General features: G+C 30.1%; 3 protein-coding genes across 7 annotated transcripts in view; 1 reads left to right on the forward strand and 2 right to left on the reverse strand.

Moving 5' to 3' along the window:
• PlexA (Plexin A) overlaps nt 1-3608 on the reverse strand; it is a 366159-nt gene extending 362551 nt beyond the window's left edge. The window contains exon 1 of one of the 2 annotated variants that reach the window (XM_076405520.1): nt 3140-3608. The gene's annotated coding sequence lies outside the window, so the exon portion shown is untranslated. The remainder of the gene's footprint in view (nt 1-3139) is intronic. The other variant, XM_076405522.1, reaches the window with a different exon arrangement.
• Nucleotides 3609-5646: 2038 nt separating this feature from the next.
• On the forward strand, nt 5647-13326 carry LOC143197256 (transketolase-like protein 2). The gene is made up of 7 exons (XM_076405542.1): nt 5647-5836; nt 7906-8241; nt 8296-8611; nt 11726-11945; nt 12114-12346; nt 12496-12762; nt 12828-13326. The coding sequence occupies exons 1-7, from the start codon at nt 5730-5732 to the stop codon at nt 13230-13232; spliced, it is 1884 nt and encodes a 627-aa protein (XP_076261657.1). The 5' UTR covers nt 5647-5729; the 3' UTR covers nt 13233-13326.
• Nucleotides 13327-16176: 2850 nt separating this feature from the next.
• Treh (Trehalase) overlaps nt 16177-18497 on the reverse strand; it is a 58286-nt gene continuing 55965 nt past the window's right edge. For 3 of the 4 annotated variants that reach the window (XM_076405546.1, XM_076405550.1, XM_076405545.1), the window contains one exon: nt 16177-18034. In XM_076405546.1, coding sequence (XP_076261661.1) covers nt 17923-18034 — 112 coding nt within the window. In that variant the 3' untranslated portion in view covers nt 16177-17922. The remainder of the gene's footprint in view (nt 18035-18497) is intronic. The other variant, XM_076405548.1, reaches the window with a different exon arrangement.

Genomic DNA, 18497 nt, shown 5'->3' on the forward strand with positions numbered 1-18497 from the left:
TAATATATTTGAAATCAATATACATTACTAGTCGGACATATTGTGTAATAGTTATAAAGGCTGTATACTAATCTTAGCTGAATAGTTATGTAATTTCTAATATTTATTATAATAAATACCACTTCCTTTGATCAGGAGGAATCCAATCAAATCAATGAAATGTCATCAAAATTTATAAAAAATCTAAGGCAAAGTTTAGAATAATGTAAGTCATATTATATTTTAGTTCAGCATGGGGATTAATATGCACCACTTTTTAAATAATACAGAAATATTACCCAGTTATTTAAAATAAAAGCTGCTGATAATTTTGTTACACCCTGTTAGTACGTATAAATTAAAAGTAAATTATGAAGTTATATTATTGGTATACCCTACTCATTAAATTAGACCTCAATAAATCCAAAAAAGATATGTGATAATAATTTATAAATAAAAGAATACCGGCATTAGATAAAATATGACAAATTTCTAGTAATATATATGGGCGTTATTGAACTATAGATAACAACAAATAAAAAACTAATTCTTCAAAATGTTTATTGGCCGAATTAACGATAATATAACCAACAACACTGATAAATAATAGAGTTTTAGTACGCTCTAAAATGTAAGGTTAGATAAACAAACCAAAAATTTTCAGCACTATTTATTCTAATAATAAACAAACTGGATTTCAAAGCACCATTATGCAAGTCTTTAAAATATAACCAAACTTACACAATCATTGAAAATAATGAGTTTTTGACGAGAAATGATTTTACATATAATATTCAAATTTCAAGAATACGGGAAACTTTAAATTTAAAAATAATAGGCTGTCAATGTATTCTTTATAACTTCGTATGTCCATTTGTAGGGGTTTTGATGTTTTTTTTTTAATATTTAATATTCTTGTCGTGGAATAGGAAAAATATATTCTTCTTTGGGGTTACTATAATCATAATGCGGAAAAACTTTGAAATGGAATAAATATGAGCTAGGCACGAACAAATCTGTATGAAGAAAATTAATTTAAAAAATTACATTAATCCTATAAATCTTACAATTATATATATCTTCATTAATTTTACTAAACTGCGGTTGGTCCTTTGTTTTAGCCGATTTACATTTTTTGTGATATTTAATATTCTTGTCATGAAAAAAGAAACTTTTCCAAGGTTTACGCAAAAAAACTTTTTTCTTAGTACAGTTACTAAATGTAATATAACTCGGATAATAAAAAAACTTTTAATTTGAATAAATATGACAGTCAGGCAGAAATAAATCCTAAAATATAAAGCCAAAAACGGAAAAAGAAGAAAAAAGTTCATGTGAATCCTTTAATTTTAATCTTTTAAATGTCTAACCGAGTAAAAACTTCAAAATCTGTTTTAAACCCTCAAAAAATATAAAAAAGTGACTAATTATTTTTTTACTGCAATTCCCCACATTTTGGTCGGTAAATTTCCGGTGAATAATTATGAGTATGAACTATTTTTATATTACTCGGTTCCGTTTAATTTTCAAGTGTTTAAATCCTGAAGATTATCAAAATTCGATCAATTATAAACGAAACGAAATTTCTAAAGGTCTATCTTTTTTTATCCAGATTAATATAGAAACATTTTTTGCGGAGCAAGTTCTAAGCTTCGAAAAAAATGACCAAAAATGACTTCTGAAAGTCTAAAACTGAAAAATAACGGGTGATTTTTTTTGTGCTTTAGATTTAATTTTCGGTAAGCCCTTATAGCAGACCCTTTATAGGACCAAAAGTATAATCCCCGAAAACTAATGACAGTGTCCGAACTGATATTAATTTCTGTCCGGCAAGAATTCACTTCTAAATATACTCTTAGGAAAATCCGAGTAGGGTCCATATTTTTGTGTGTATGTGAGTGTGTGGCTGTTTTTTTAATGAGACGTAAAGAACAATGAAATATGGTGTGACTATTTAAAAAAACGTACGAACTATATATAAAAACGGTATTATGGTACAAAAGAGATAACGGTTATGTTCAATTATTCATCTAAAGCTAACCTGTCGTTGTTTATTTAGTTCTGAAAATGATTTATAACCCTATTTTTATACATATCCTTTTCATCCAACCAGACTGTATAGGGTAGCTCTAACTTTTCAATATTTTGACAATAAATCTACGGGAATTTACGGCTAGATGAAAAAGTGTTATGATCTGACAAATTGATCTTTTACCGCCAAAAAAATACTTTAGCATCTTTGTTCTACCTTCAACCACCATCTATACATATATATATATATATATATATATATATATATAGATTATAGATGATGAGTCACACGACAAATATGATAATTCAAATTCTTAACCGAAGACTGAGAACAGAACAAATCTACGAAAATATCCTTATGTAACCTAAACGCTGACTAATCACTAGTTGAAAATAATCAAGGTCTGTGCCGGTATTCCTTTAGCTTATATTATGGTACATTTATATTATAAAAATATATATTGTTAGTGTTAATTACTAAGCTCATACCAAATTATTATATTTATGGGCTTAGTTTCTATATTATACAAAATTCTAAGCACCTAAAAAGCAATTGAAAGTAACAAAATAAGCATTACTACGTTATTTTAATAAATACTCTATTATTACACTATACCATAAGCAATCAAAACGAATGCATCATATGGATATTAAAATTCTAAAAGCCATATGGTATTAGAGAAGACTTTATGTTGGTATTGTGGTATTTATTGATTGTAAATAGGATCTTCGCGCTTTAAGCAAGAAATGAACACACCTACGCATACATCAAGGATGCCGTGCAATGAACTGTCACTTAATTCACCCGTCGATATGAACAAATAAAACTAATTAAAAATATCAAAGAAATTTTTTTTAAAGAAATGTCTAAAACTGCATAAGATTTATATAGCCACAGTGAACGTTCTATATTAGAAAAAGCATGCAAAGCAACCATAAGGTAAGTAGTATTTCGTCATAATAATAAAAGTCATGTAGACTTAGGAATGCGGTGTCTAGTAAGACTCTAGGTAGTACAATGACAAACCGGCAGTGCGTGGCGCTTGCAGCGCCAGACTGTTTTCATTGAAAATTTTCAAATTTCTATGTTTATTTGTACAATTTTTTTTATTGGGAAACTGTGTTTTACCTAGTAAGTAGACTTCTTTTCACTTATGGGTCGCATTGGACGTGAAAGCACATGGCATGCGCCTAAACGACAATTTTCGACACTGCTTCTGACTTGAAAAAATGCAAACAGAAACACATTCGCCGGTAGTTTGGACGTAGTTAGCCTATGACATCGATAAACATCAACACACACTTAATAAAATACTAACATACCACTGAAAACTAATTAAAAAATCACAGAGTCCGAAGCGTACAGGTTAGAATTGGTTTTGTCCACAAATACCGTTTCTTTTAAATGTCCTTTTGAAGAAAACTCGATATAAAACTGCACGTAAAATCCTCCGTCCGAAACAGATTAAATGTTTATATTCGCAATTCCAACAACAAGGTAAATAATAACAATCCAATTACAAGTTTGACGTGACGAGGCGGTGTAACTAACCGCCGAAAAGCCAAGAAAATACTAACTCGGTCCGAATCGGAGGACTAGCGTCGGTCCTACGAACGCAAAGCCTGTATACCCCACCCTGAATAGCGCAGGCGCCATGTTGTCATAATTCCAGTTTCAATCCCAAGAAATTTCAGTGATAAAGTTGTCAGAATTATTTGATATCATCAAGAGATTAAATGCATTTTATTAGGTAAACTATATTTTCTCGTAAAATTGTATCTAATCTATAAATACTATTATTTAACTAACGGGTTTTAAATATAATTTTCGATAATTTTAACACGCTATCTTAGTTTTTAGATTTTTTTAACAAACAAAAATGTTTTATTAAGTTATCACAATATTACAAACATCATACGATTGAACAATGTAAGAGGTAAACAGCAATAAAACTAACCATAATATTTAAATAAAAAAACATAAATTTGGCAACGTCACGATGAATTAAAGGGCAATACGCATATTGTTGGTTAGTATGGTAGTATAGTCGAATAGAGAACTGTACTCTGTAGGAGGTAACCGGATGTTTTGGATTCATCAATCTGACTTTAAAAGTGTCATCTTGTAAATTCAAACCAACCAGAAACTAGGCATTTTTAAAAGGTTAAAAAAATGACATTTTAAATTCATTAAAATTTTGTATGTATTAATTAATGTAGAATAATGTTTTAGGTTATTATTATATATAAATATTTAATAATTTATTTTTTATAAACTGTTAAATTTTAATTAATATTATGTTTCTTAAAATGCATATTTCCAATTAAAAAAAAGTTGCATTTTCCTCTGAAATTCTTTAGACATTTTCCAAAGACCAAGTTTTTCAATTAAAAATTTTTATCAAGCCTTGAATGTAAGTGGAAAACACTAATTAAATCCGTTTTCTCACAATTCATCCCTTTTCATTTAAAGGGAAAAGTATATTTCTAATTTGAATAGACCCTGTGATCCTTTGGGAATACCAAACCTAATTAACAAAAAAATCTATCTATTTGATGGCAATATATCTGGCACTCCGACGCATTTATATTATTAATTGTTTCTTGTTGTGATTAGATTGTTTAACTTCTATCAAATGTGCATTAATTTTAAAATTAATATTATAAAACATAGTATTCTTAATGAAGCCAGTCATGTATAACAAATTATGTATAAAAATCTATTTACTAATTTACTTCATTATTTGTAAATTTAATTTTATATGAAATTTCCACTGGGAAAATATCCCAATGAGTCACTGATTCGATTTGATTATTTTGAACACACTTAATCTTAGAGCGACACCTAACGGTAGTTGGTATTTATTCGAATTACAGATTTTGCTCGAATTCAATGGTTAACGTCAGGTGGCGCTATAATCGTTTAGGGCCTAGAATTGATTTAATATTTTCATAGCCACGTTGATCATTTTCATAAACTAATAGCATAATTTATTAAATATTGTGGTGCTCATTAAATGTAATTTTAGTACTTATTTTATACTTAGTAATATATGAATTGTATTTAATCATACAAACATAATTGTATCAAATACTGGGCTTGTTTTTCTTATATATGAAATTAAATATATAGAGGTTAACTATTTTCTGTATTCATACATTTCATTTGCGTTATAAATATTAGGTATTATTGATTAAACAAATTAAATTTATTTAAGGATATAGTTAAAGGGAGAAACTTGGCAACACCTTGTAATAAGGCATACTTAACATTCTTTGGATAGGAGTGAGACATGATCTTAAATAAGACATATTAATGCCGGATGGTTATCCAGTTTTTATTTTTGGTTAAACACTGTTGATTAACTTAGGTATGATCGCTAATACCCATTAATTCATAATAGATCTAAGCATGCCATTAATCCATGAAATTTATTGAAATAGCAAATACAATTAATTACACGCACTAAAAACTATTACCTAATTAAAATATTTATTTTTAAACCAATATTAAGCAAATGTAATTATTTTACATTTTTTTAAAAATAAAACCGTGAAATTGATAATCTATTTTCTAGTAATGAAACGATTGGCCGACTACAGTGTTGGAATAACAAGGTGTAGCGTCAAACCAACAACTTGTTGATTTAGTTTGTCGGCAACCGTTGACTGTACGTCTTGCTTTTTTTGAATACCAACTTTTTATTTTAGACTTGAACATGTCCAATTATCACAAACTTGAAGCTAAAGTTATTCAAGAGCTTAAAGATATTGCCAACAAAATTAGAATACATTCAGTAACATCAACGCAAGCCGCTAAATCTGGGTAAGTTTACTGAAATATTTATTAAGATGCAGCACGAGGTAATTAACCGGTTTCAAATCAGATGCGTTTCCGCTGTCTGAATAATATTTTTGTATATTTTAACAACATTTAAGTAATGTATTATAGAATTATGAGAGGCTATTTTTTTAACTACGGAAACGTACTATTTAAGTTTCCGATATGACCTTTGAAATAATGAGTTTTAACTATATTTTAACTGTCAACTGTAATATTTATACAGCTTTTGTGGTAAACGATGACTTATATATTGTTATAATAGTTGGCAATTGTGTTACTAGTGAAAGGCAAAAAATTAGAGCATTTTTAGAAAGTAATCTGTTGTTGATATTGATATGAAATTAGGTACACCAAAATGATTTAATTTACTATTTGTTTCTGAGTTTGATAATTTATATTTCGTATGCAGGGTAGATAGAATAATGAACTCCTAATATAATGTGAAGCGTACTTTATTAAATCCTTAATTGAAGTGGAATTTAATAGATTAATGTTAGAGTAAGTGCATTTATTAATATGCCCTCATTAGGAATGGCAGCACGTGGTACTAAATCGGTATTTTGTCTGTTCACCCCTAGGAACGGGGTAAAAATAAAAAACTATGAGGTGAAACTTTGTAACGTGTGCGACAGTAGACATAACGCTAAATTGAACACATTCCATACAGAAAATAAGGGAAACCCCCATTGATTTCTAGCCCCCTTCAGACTATTTTTCAAGAGGTAGGACTTGCAATTTTATCAGCTATGGCCACAGTATCAGCTGTTTGGTATTAGCCGATATATGTAGTAGGGTGCTAAGTAGAGTGTAGTAAGGGGAAGAACACTTTGATGGAAACAATTCAAAGTGACATTAAACTCAACAGTTTCATATCACGCATTAACATACAGAATATACACGTTATTTAAGAGTGTGCCGATTTAATTTTTATTATTTCGACATCACTTTTTGGTCAAATTTTTCTAGATATTATTTAATATGTTATAAAATGTAATCTATAATATTTAAATGGGTTGATAAGCTATAACAGAGTTTAGGTTTTTAAAATATTATTGTGTAATAAGACCCAAGATATTATTACAAAATTAATTGCATTAACTAATGCATGACCAGACAATAACGAGGTCGTGATTTTTTTCTACGGACTAAAAATCGAATTTCGTTGTCGAGCACGCCATTGCTTATTTGTTATACGATAAGACTCATTGTTTTCTATGTTGCATATTTTATTACAAAATAAATAAAGAAAAAGGTTGTATATATGATTTAGAGGTACGATCCGAATGAAACCGTGAAAAAAAGTGATAAGAATTGGCAAATTTAATTAGTTAATTGTTCTGTAATTAAAACATTAAGGACATGTGTTTTTGGCATAGACATTACGCAACCTTGCGGTTCCTTTTCGATTAATTATGGTTTGATTATTGTGTTGTAATTATTAAAATGACATTTTGTTTTAAATGATCTGATAATAATACAATTGTTTTTATGGAATTTTGATAATGTTAAGGAAAAAGCACTCCAGTTTTTCGGGTATTGATGATTTGAATCGTAATAATTATGTTTCTTAATTAAATTAACTTTTATTCAACAAAAAATTTAGCATATTCAAATTAAGAACAAGAATCTTCTTCAGAATTTATCTGCTTATTATTAAGTTCAACAGAGACAAGTATTTCATGAACTGTATTCTTTTATTTGGTTTGGTCCCATTTTTTGAAAATAAATAAGTATTTTAACGTGTCATATAATATATTTTAAACTTATGACGGCATTAAAGGAAAATTATGAAACTATTTCAAGTTTTCATTAATATTTTTAATTAAATTTAATGAAAATAAAGGCTGTATATTTAATACACGTTTTTTTAAAGGCTTATATGCTTCAAAAAGAAATAATTAAGAATATGTACTTGTGTAAATTTAAACATGGTCCATTATATTTTCAGGCATTTTGTAATCGTAGAAAATGAATTAATGTATTGAATTAATATTTAATTTATTTAAATGTATTGACGCGGTAATGTTCTTACGTATTTGTTTTTTTTTCAGACATCCCACATCATGTTCGTCAATTGCCGAAATTCTCTCCGTTTTATTTTTCCATACCATGCGATACAAGGTTTCCGTACCAAGGGATGCTTCAAGTGATAGATTTGTTTTATCGAAAGGTCATGCCGCTCCTGCTCTTTACGCTGCTTGGGCAGAAGCTGGCCTCTTCCCCGTTAGCGATTTACAAAATTTAAGGAAATTAGACTCCGACCTGGAAGGTCATCCCACTCCCAGACTTAACTTCATTGATGTAGGAACAGGATCTTTGGGTCAAGGTCTTTCTATAGCAGGAGGAATGGCTTTCGTCGGAAAAAATTACGATAAATCGAATTACAGGTAAAAACATTCCATTCCATCGACAGTTTGCTATATTGTTATTGTTTTTTTTAGGGTATATTGTTTAGTTGGTGATGGTGAAAGCGCTGAGGGTTCCATCTGGGAATCCGTGCATTTTGCCAGCTACTATAAATTAGACAATCTTTGCGTCATTTTTGATATCAATCGTCTTGGACAATCGCAAGAGACTTCAATGGGTCACGACCTGGAGAACTACAGGAAAAGATTAGAATCGTTCGGTATGCAAGCTATTATCGTCGATGGTCATGATATTGAGGAATTGGTGAAGGCGTTCCATATTGCTGCCTCCACCAAAGGAAAACCCACCGCTATTGTCGCAAAAACTTTCAAGGGCAAAAACTTTCCCAAGGTATTTAATCTATAATTAATCAGGGTATGTTATCAGCGAACAATCCAAAAAATATTTCGTATCTTATCAATCGCCATACGAATATAAACGAACGTAAACCTAACTTAAAAACATTACCGTTTTCCAAACGTGTCGGCGATATACGTGTAGAGATTTTACCTGGGCCATATAAAACCCAAGCTTGTTTCCGTCCGAATATCCCCGAAGCGCTGATAATTGAACCCGAAGCTAGGATCGTATTAATCTATACTACTCTAGCTATCTCCTTCTCTAGTCGACCGGCTTTCTCTTTATTATGTTTTTCAATCCACCTACCTTTTTTATTATTCAGAAGAACCACTAAGCAACAGAAGAATCATTTTTAATCATCCTGTTGTACATGTTTTTTCTTTGTTCAAAATTTTAATTGAAATTCTTTAAATTATTCCTCAACATTTTTGATTTTTTTGATTAATAACGAACGAAATTAATAACCTATAAATAGGTTGGAGACTTTTTTGGGTTTATTAAAATTATATGAGAAACTTATCTACAATTTATATGTAAATACATATTGAATATACTTATTTGCATATAAATGACGTTATCATTAAGGGTATCAGACTATTAGAAGGGTCTATTTTTCGTTTTAAAAGGGATTAGGGGTCTGCTAGGTATACCGTTTTATCAGTTTGTATAATAATAACAATAGTAGTATAATAATATATATAAATAATATAAATAAGTATAATAATTAAGGGGGTCATCCTATTTCATAATTTTTTTTTTATATTATTTTAGAGTTGAGTTTAGATTAATATATATTTATTGTCATAATGTTTTCAGACTAAAATTCGATACTATATTATGATGAGTTTGTTGTCAATTTCCGTAATTATTGTTGATTTGGTTTTCTAATCAAAACAACAAACGGCATTTTAATTTGTGATGCTGTGGAAAGAGTTTAGTTCTGGAGAATCCTGACTTGTGCACAAATATTTGAATTTGCAACGTTGCCGGTTGTTGAAAATTATACATATATTTGGAATATAATAAAAATAGATTACATTATCTTGAATTCACAAGTTAATTCAATATTTCTACTGAGACCCAAGTTAAAATATTTTGGCATATTTTTCGTCCCCTGTAATATAAATAATATAAGATGAATAACCTCTTATAAGCATCTTACATTTTAAAATAATTTTAGAAAGAAAAAAGCCTGTGTGTAGAATATACATGTATCCATTCATGGCTATATTCTTTTAACATTTCATATTGTTCTTAATTTATTATGATTAACTTAGAATATTCATTCTTTAAAGTAGGGTAGGTACCCAAAAACTAAGATTGTGGCTTATATAACTCATATCCTGTATTTTTGACCTCATCTACTCATACTTCAACACTTGTGTGTCACTTTTATGTAGAATTCAATTGGTTTGCTTGATGAGTATCATATAAATTTTATGAGTCAATAAATCAAGTCTTTTCAAATTGCCACTGCTTAAAGTTTCTTCCAATATATCGCCCATTGGAATTATAACAGATAGTTTGGCTGCAATCATATTTTTATCTGTTTTCAATAATTCTCATCTCTTACCCTTTGATACACTGCTCTAAATACCTGGTCGATTATGCTCAAATTTAGAGGTAGTAATATTTTTACTAAAATAGAAACCCCCAACCTTAAAAATCTTCAATCTAGCCAAACTTAAATCTTTCTTGTTCAGTTTGAATGCTGTAGATTGACTATATGATCAACGAGCTGTGATTTCGATGAGATATATTCACATAACGGACATATAGTCATACTTATCCTTACTTTTAAATTCTAGATGGAATTTCCTTATATGTCGGTTCAGATTAACAGTGTTATAATAGCTTTTTTGACAATATTGACAAATCGATAATTTATCTATCAGTGCCTACAATTTATAACCAAAATATAAACAGTACAAGAACAAATAAAATATAAACAACATAATTTTTAACCTTACAAAACAGAACTCCTCCAGTACTAGGGTCAAGTCCAAAATGGCTGTTGTATTTCCTTGGAGTCTACCTCTCAATTATTCGTAAATGGCAACGTCGTAGAATCCGGCGGTAACTACCGAAGTTTACCGAATACCCATTAAGGTTCTCCAGAAATAGCCACTACCGAAAATGTTGAAAATTGGACATGCCTGAAGGCTGTCAACTAAGCATCATTTCAATTAAAAATAACCGGTCAAGCCATTTTTTGTTAGATAATATTGTTAATAGTATCTTTACTCACTATTAATGCCTGGTTTATAAAAAATATGTTCTTTTTATTTCTTGGTACCTCTTTAAATCGAGTTGCTTCGAAATTGTTTTTGTTCCATTTTTTTTCACTTCCAATTTCAATTTGTAATTGTCTCTTATACGAAATTCCATAAGTCTCGGATACGAAAAATTAAGTGCCAATTTTTAAAATGTTTTAAAAATAATTATAAGTTAATTTATAATCATTAAGAAATATATTTAATTTTTTTTTGACAAATTATCTAAAAATATAGGCTAACAAAGATATCGCTGCCGGCTTGGTTGGCGTGGTTGTAAAGGCGACAAGATGCTCCACCTACTCTTGCGATAGTCGCGGGTCCTGTTGGGACATGATCGTAAATTTATGTTTATGATTGTTTAATATTTGTGATAGTCCTAGGCAAGAGTACAAAATCCGACAAGAAAAATGATCCCAGTTAGGCCAGTAACCAGGCTGGGTAAGACCGGATATCAGATAAACCCCCTAGTTGGTAAAAAGTGACTTTAAAAATATAGGAAAAAATAATATCGCAATCGCTATATCGGTCGAAATATCGACATTGGCATTCCTACTCCGAAGAGCTGGTTCGAGAACTGCTGCAATTTTGCAAAAACTTCCTGTAACGACATTCGACGCTCTATTCATGTTTGCGAATCAATTTATGCAGAAGTCAAAAAATTTAAACTTATCAGACGTTATGACCCCTTTAATTCAAAATATCTTACATTTATATATATATATATATATATATATATATATATATATATATATATATATATATATATATATATATATATATATATATATAATGAATGGTCGACTTTCCTTTTAAAAGTATGTTTTTTTAGATTGAAAATCTGGACAACTGGCATGGAAAACCCTTAGGTGGAGAGTCAGATCGTATTGTCGAACATCTTAAAAGTCTTATTAAAAACCCCGGTCCTTTGCAAATTCACCCCCAAAAGCCTCTTAAGGACGACGCTCCTGAAGTTGACATATCCAACATTAAATTGAGTTCTCCACCAAACTATAAGATCGGCGAAAACATCGCGACTAGAGTAGCTTATGGTAAATATCCCACCCTTTTTTTAACTTAATTTCCATTGTAAAATGTAATCTGCATATCGACAGATTATTTTGATTTATTACAAGCCGGTAAACTCCTCACGTAATCTCTATTAATTGAGTAGTGGCTCAAGCGTTGGCAAAGACATCAAAAATAAATCGTTATTACAGGTACGGCTTTAGTTAAAATTGCCCAGTCGAACCCCAGAGTTATCGCCCTGGATGGCGATATGAAAAATTCCACCTATTCGGAAAATTTGAAAAAATTCGACGAATCCAGGTATATTGAATGTTTTATTGCTGAACAAAGCTTAGTAGGTACCGCGATTGGAGCTGCTTGCCGTGATAGGACGGTGCCTTTTGTATCGACATTTGCTTGCTTTTTAACAAGAGCATTTGATCAGGTAATTTAACTTACTTTATATAATCAATAACTGTGTAATTTGATTTTAATTATTAATACTGTTTTTTAATACTAAATTTCATATAAAACTGAACATATACATTTTTATAAGTTCACTTTTCACTGATTTTCATACTTCTTATATCTCAGATCCGTATGGGCGCTATATCTCAAACCAACGTAAACTTTGTTGGTTCCCATTGTGGTGTCAGTATTGGTGAAGATGGTCCAAGTCAAATGGGTTTGGAAGATATAGCTATGTTTAGAGCAGTAAATGGCAGTACTATCTTCTACCCAGCTGATGCTGTTGCAACTGAAAGAGCAATTGAATTAGCTGCCAACACTAAAGGTATTACATTCACCCGTGTCAATAGGCCCACGACCGCAGTTATATATCCAAATGATCAGGTGTTTGCTGTAAGTAAAATAATCAAATAACCAGTAATTCTTTGAAAATAACATTGTGTGTTATTAAATTTTAGGTGGGAAAAGCTAATGTGGTCCAAAAAACTGAGCAAGATCAGGTGGTTCTCATTGGAGGTGGTATAACTCTCCAAGAATCCTTGAATGCAGCTAAAGAATTAGCCAAAATCGGTGTGAACGCCCGTGTCATCGATCCGTTTACTGTAAAACCACTGGATAAAGAAACTATTATTAAAAATATCAAGGAAGTTGGCGGAAGGGCCGTTGTTACCGAAGACCATTATTATGAAGGTGGTTTGGGTGATGCTGTTTTCGCCGCAACTGCTCTAGAAAGAGATATCGTCGTCAAGCATTTGGCTGTTGGTAAACTACCACGTTCTGGTCCACCCAAGGACCTCTTAGATATGTATGGTATTTCAGCTAAACACATTATCTTAGCTGCTCAAGAAGTTCTTAAATTGTAATTTTTTTACAATTTTGAATTCATTTTATATTTAGTTTATAAAAAAAGCAAGGTGTATTGAATTGTGGAGTAATTCAATTATATTATCTGGTGTATATGTTTTGTTTTATTTAACTTCCAATCGTTGACGTTCTTTACATCTTAAACCTAACATATTTAAATTATTTTTATTTCTTTTTATAAACAAATGGAGTATGATATGAATCTAACATAAAAAATCATAATAGTTCCCTTCACCATTTAGTCGAAGGTTTGTTCATTAGAATGTTATTTAAATATACTTTCCATTTTGTTGGAATGAATCACATGACCCACCATCCGGTGGGTATGGCGGATGCGAAAGGAATAAAAAATAATGAGTTTCACATTCAAAACTAATAATACTTATGAATAAGTTACATATTTATATATTATTTTATAACTATACGTGAAATTTTGAAGCGAAGGCTTATAAACTGTCATTCAGTATTCTTGTTAGTTTAGATATTTTGTCACTAAAACTACAATTTAATAATAATTATATTATCCCGTTCCATAGCTAGACAGCTACTTTATTATTGCTTATATTAGTGACGTAGTTTAGTCTCACGGGAGTTACAGACGAGAGGATGACTAACCTAAAATATTAAACTTACTTCAGCCAGCTTCTGGCAGGCATCGATGATCCAAAAATAACCCTCCTATCTTCATTAAAAATAGGTCCATTCTCTTAATAGTTCATAGGTAATTCCTTAAATAATAAATGTTATTTACAAGTTTAAATTACAACCGATCAGATTCAATTTCTTTTTCGGATTTGCGGTATATAACCGACCACGGAGGCGTGGTTTTTTTTAATGTCAAATTAACAATAAACCAATGAAATTTTAGTTGTAAATTAATATAAAACAGTTGTTTTAAACTATAGTCCAAATAATTTTTTATGATATTCTGATTACTTACGTCAGCGAAATTCCCGTGTTCTTTAGAAATCGTTCAGATACATTTACCTTTGATACTTTCACGGTTTTTTGTTTTTGGTAGGCCGTGATGATGTATTCTATTTAAATAAAATTCTTTCTCTCTGTGTTTCGTGGTGTAGTTATGATATAATACTATTTTTATTAGAATTACAAAAAAAATGTCGGTTTTGATTATCTGTCGAACAAACGATTTCTTATAAATAATATTATTACTCTTATATAACAAAGTCAGTGAATTCTTCTTTATGGTAAAGGTTTCTTCAAGGTCAATCTCAACAAGGTTATTAAATTTATACATCAAAGGGACGAAAGATACTGAACATTTTAATTATCGATATCGCCCTTTGTTTTTGATAACGAATACAAAAATATTAATAAACGGGGATATTTTATTACTCGGTTAGATAATTACATCATTTAATCACTAAATATTAAAATAGAGAGGGGGTGGTGCTGTAGAATGAATATGTGATGAGATTTACAGTTCCCTTCGTTTACTTACCTATATTGAATTGATGATTCCATCTGTTTGAGCTTCGATGGGCTAATTAAAATCGATTTAAATATGATAATCATTTGAGATATATGAATGATATCAATATAATATGGCGTACTAAACGGTAATCTCCGTTTTTTTACGTTTAAATGAAAGACCGAAGTAAGTATTTATTTAATAAATGTTACATTTATTGCAAAGCAAATAATGATCACGAGGAAAAAGGTCTGGACTATATAGTGGTTATGGTAAAACCTCTTATACAAAGCGTTCGTAATGGATGTGTAAGAATCCTAAATGGTAGCAGTCCACTAAGCTCTCATTAAATTTTGTTTCGTCTGTAGTTTATTTTCAAGGATTATTTCAGCAGAGTTGCCATACTTTATCTTTTTTCCAGATTTTCCACTATTATCCTAATCAACTTATTAGGTGTATGAGTTAATCTGTACACATTTCTCCACAAACAAAACGTAAACAACAAAGTTAATCTTGGATGTATTTTTTTTGATAACTTTAGGCCAGGTGACAAACGAACATTGTTACGGAAGGGACTTGTTGGCTTTGAGATGTTAAAGTTGAGGAATGTATATATATATTGGCTAGGGCGACTCATAAGAGAGCTTCAAGCTCTTGATGAGTGTTCGCTGACTTCTCTGAGTAGAACTTTCGAGACTGTTCAAGGCCTGGTAATTAAGATTGAAAAAATAACACTTATAAAATGTTTATAAAAATAATTCCACATTTCAGAATACATAACGTCGACACCAAAAACATCACAAATTAATTACCGTGCTTCAGAAGCATATTTCTTAGTTGAAATTCGTATATGATATACCCAATATCCCAGTTAACCAATTGGCATTGTAAATTCTATTATTCTGAGAGGTTATGTAGCTAACATAAACTCGACCAATAAACAGACCCATTTCTGAAAATAACGAGAAAGAAAGGAAGAAAAATGTGAATTACTTTTGCAGACATGATATTATATAAAATGCGAATTAATTTTGAGGAATTTTTCAAAGCATATTTTATGCTATTCGATTTAAGCTTACAATTTCTTGTTTTCGATCTTTTCAACTTCTTTTTACCTATTAGGGTTTATCTGGAGTGGAGCTATTACTTAATACGGGCTTGGAACCATAGTCTCCGGCATTAAGCCTAATCAACAGGTTAGAAACAATTCTAGAAGGCATTTGGTCTTACCCAGTCTGGTTACTGGCGTGACTGAGATGGTTGTTCCTTATGGAGTTCTTCACTCCTGCAATAATTGCAACTTTATATTTTTGTCCATTCTAGATATATTAAGAAAACAAATAGAAAGAGATGATGTTTTCATGTCAGCAAAATGAGACACAATAGCAAAGGTTTGAAATGAAATCCTTCATATGTAAATGGGCCTTGATATAGTTTCCATTACACATTATTTTTATATTTTGATCTATTATAATAATGATATGGGATGTAAAAAAGCAATAAGCACCTACTATAAATAATCACTCTATATTTATACACAAAAACACAAAATACAAATTTGAACTAATTACGTTAAAAGACATACATTTATTTATACATATTTTATAATATAATATATTTATATGTATTTATATCACAAGTTGGGAGTTGAGAAGCAACAAATATTAATAATTAACAATTTGTTATTCTAGTCATAACTACTCCTTATGTATAAACAACTACTAAAACTACACATATTAGAGCTAATTATAATAAATAAATAAATGAAGTATATACAACTTAGTCTAGGTACAGGGTTCCTTAAAATTTGCATATAATGCATAATAATGTCCAAATAAAATTAATCTAATAAATTAACTTAAATTCATATGAGATTGCAAATTTAGTATACAATAACCGATTGGATGACAAGAAAACCATATTTGATTATTTGACAGATCAATTTCGGTTTTCACAATCAAGTTACCTTAAAGTGAGTAAAGTAACCTTTCATCTAAATTGTAATTCTCTGTTTTTATTTGAACTAAAACCAGCAGACTATTACAAATAATAACACACACAGACTAAAACCGATTCACCTATTAATTGCGGTGAAATTTAATTAAATAACACAGTAAAAAATGGGTTTTTCTTAAATAGAGTTTTTGATATTGTTATTGTCGTTTGTCATCGTCTTCCTCGAATTCCCCACTAAAGTTTAATGGCACTAACAGAACTAGTTTTTTCATTCTTTTCAGTCATAAGTATTTTTTAATGAATTTGAAATATTCAGATTCGAATACGGATTATAAAAAAACGAATGTTACCTGTTATTATATTCTTGAAATTTTAATTTTAATAAATATATTTAATTAATCGATATTAGAGGATGACAAAACATTTATTGTAGTTTAGTAACGACCAATGAGGAAGTATAATATGAACTTGACGAAATAAAAATAAAATAATCTTTATTAATGCCAAGATCATATATTGTTATGTATTGGTATATAAATGAATAATTTATGATAAAAACAAAGCAATTTAAAAAGAAAACGAATTTATCAATAAAAATGTGGAATATATAAAATTAATAATTACGGTAATAAATTCAAGGAGCATGAAGCTAAATACACGTAATTATACGGATGAAATAAAAAACATTGTGATGTATTTTCTAATCGGTTTTAAGATATCCTGTGGTATTTTCTTTTAAATATAAATGTCTGTGGCTTTAAAAGAAAAACAGAGTTTTTTTCAACTAATAATAATAATACGATTGTATGGATAAAAATATCAATGACAGCTATTAATACTTATTATTTCGAGCCTTGTTATAATCCATAGCGGTGGAAATATCTGGATATTTTATTTCCATCGGCTTGAATTATAATATCTCCGTTACTAATTCGTAACGCATTGACAATTTGCAACATGATGCTATTGATGTAAGAATTCAAGCATTAACGATTTTGATGCGTGATCTTGCCGATGCTTTCAGAGAAAAAAACTATGGGAAATACGCAAGATAAAAAAAATCGGCATGTTAAGACTAGAACACGCGAGATCTACCTAAATAGGTCCGTCTGAAACTTTTAAACAAACGCTGTTGCGAAAAAACTACCTAGTCATTGTCGGAAAGTACATCGATGGCGGTCATAACGGGCCGACTTTTCACGAACAAAAATCGTCGATGCTCGAATAGAAAAAACCACCGAGTCTATATTATGGCACAATCGAAAACGACCATCATTCAGTGTCAAAGCGTTACAGAGAACTTACCTTGTACTTTGTTTCAGTCGTATGTTTTTTAGTTTCATATAATTCCCGCCTGGTTTTTTAGTATCCGTATACGTAGTGTGCTGTGTCCTGCGTTTGTATATGCATATTCTGTAAATAAACAAAAACAACATTGTGACACATTCTTTTCTTCTTGATACCTGATTAATCAACACCAAAACCTTTCGTTTAAAATGTAACGATAAAAAGCAATTAAAAGTTGTTAATTCGTCATCCCTACAAATTGAATGAACTGATGATTAAGATGATGATGAATTCCATTCTTGTTAGTTTGTTAGGTATATCAATTATCACAATTACATCGGGCATATTCGCAAATTAACACCATTTTTTCTCTCCCAGTTTATTTAATGTTTTAACTAACGGAAAAAACCCACATGCATTCTTGTATTATGCTTAAAAATTAATATAAACGGGAAGTGGAGGAGAGGGGATACGTACGATGGCTTGGAACTATTTAAAGCCGGTAGCCGTATCGTTGTTGTTATTTCTGTTTGAGACGACGGATGGTTCATTCTATGCTCCCTTTTTTCCCTCAAAACTCAATCAACAT

The sequence above is a fragment of the Rhynchophorus ferrugineus genome, unplaced genomic scaffold (assembly GCF_030347505.1).
Source record: "Rhynchophorus ferrugineus isolate W39M unplaced genomic scaffold, kcgeb_rfMv2 rfM5, whole genome shotgun sequence".
NCBI classification, from domain to species: Eukaryota; Metazoa; Arthropoda; class Insecta; order Coleoptera; family Curculionidae; genus Rhynchophorus; species Rhynchophorus ferrugineus.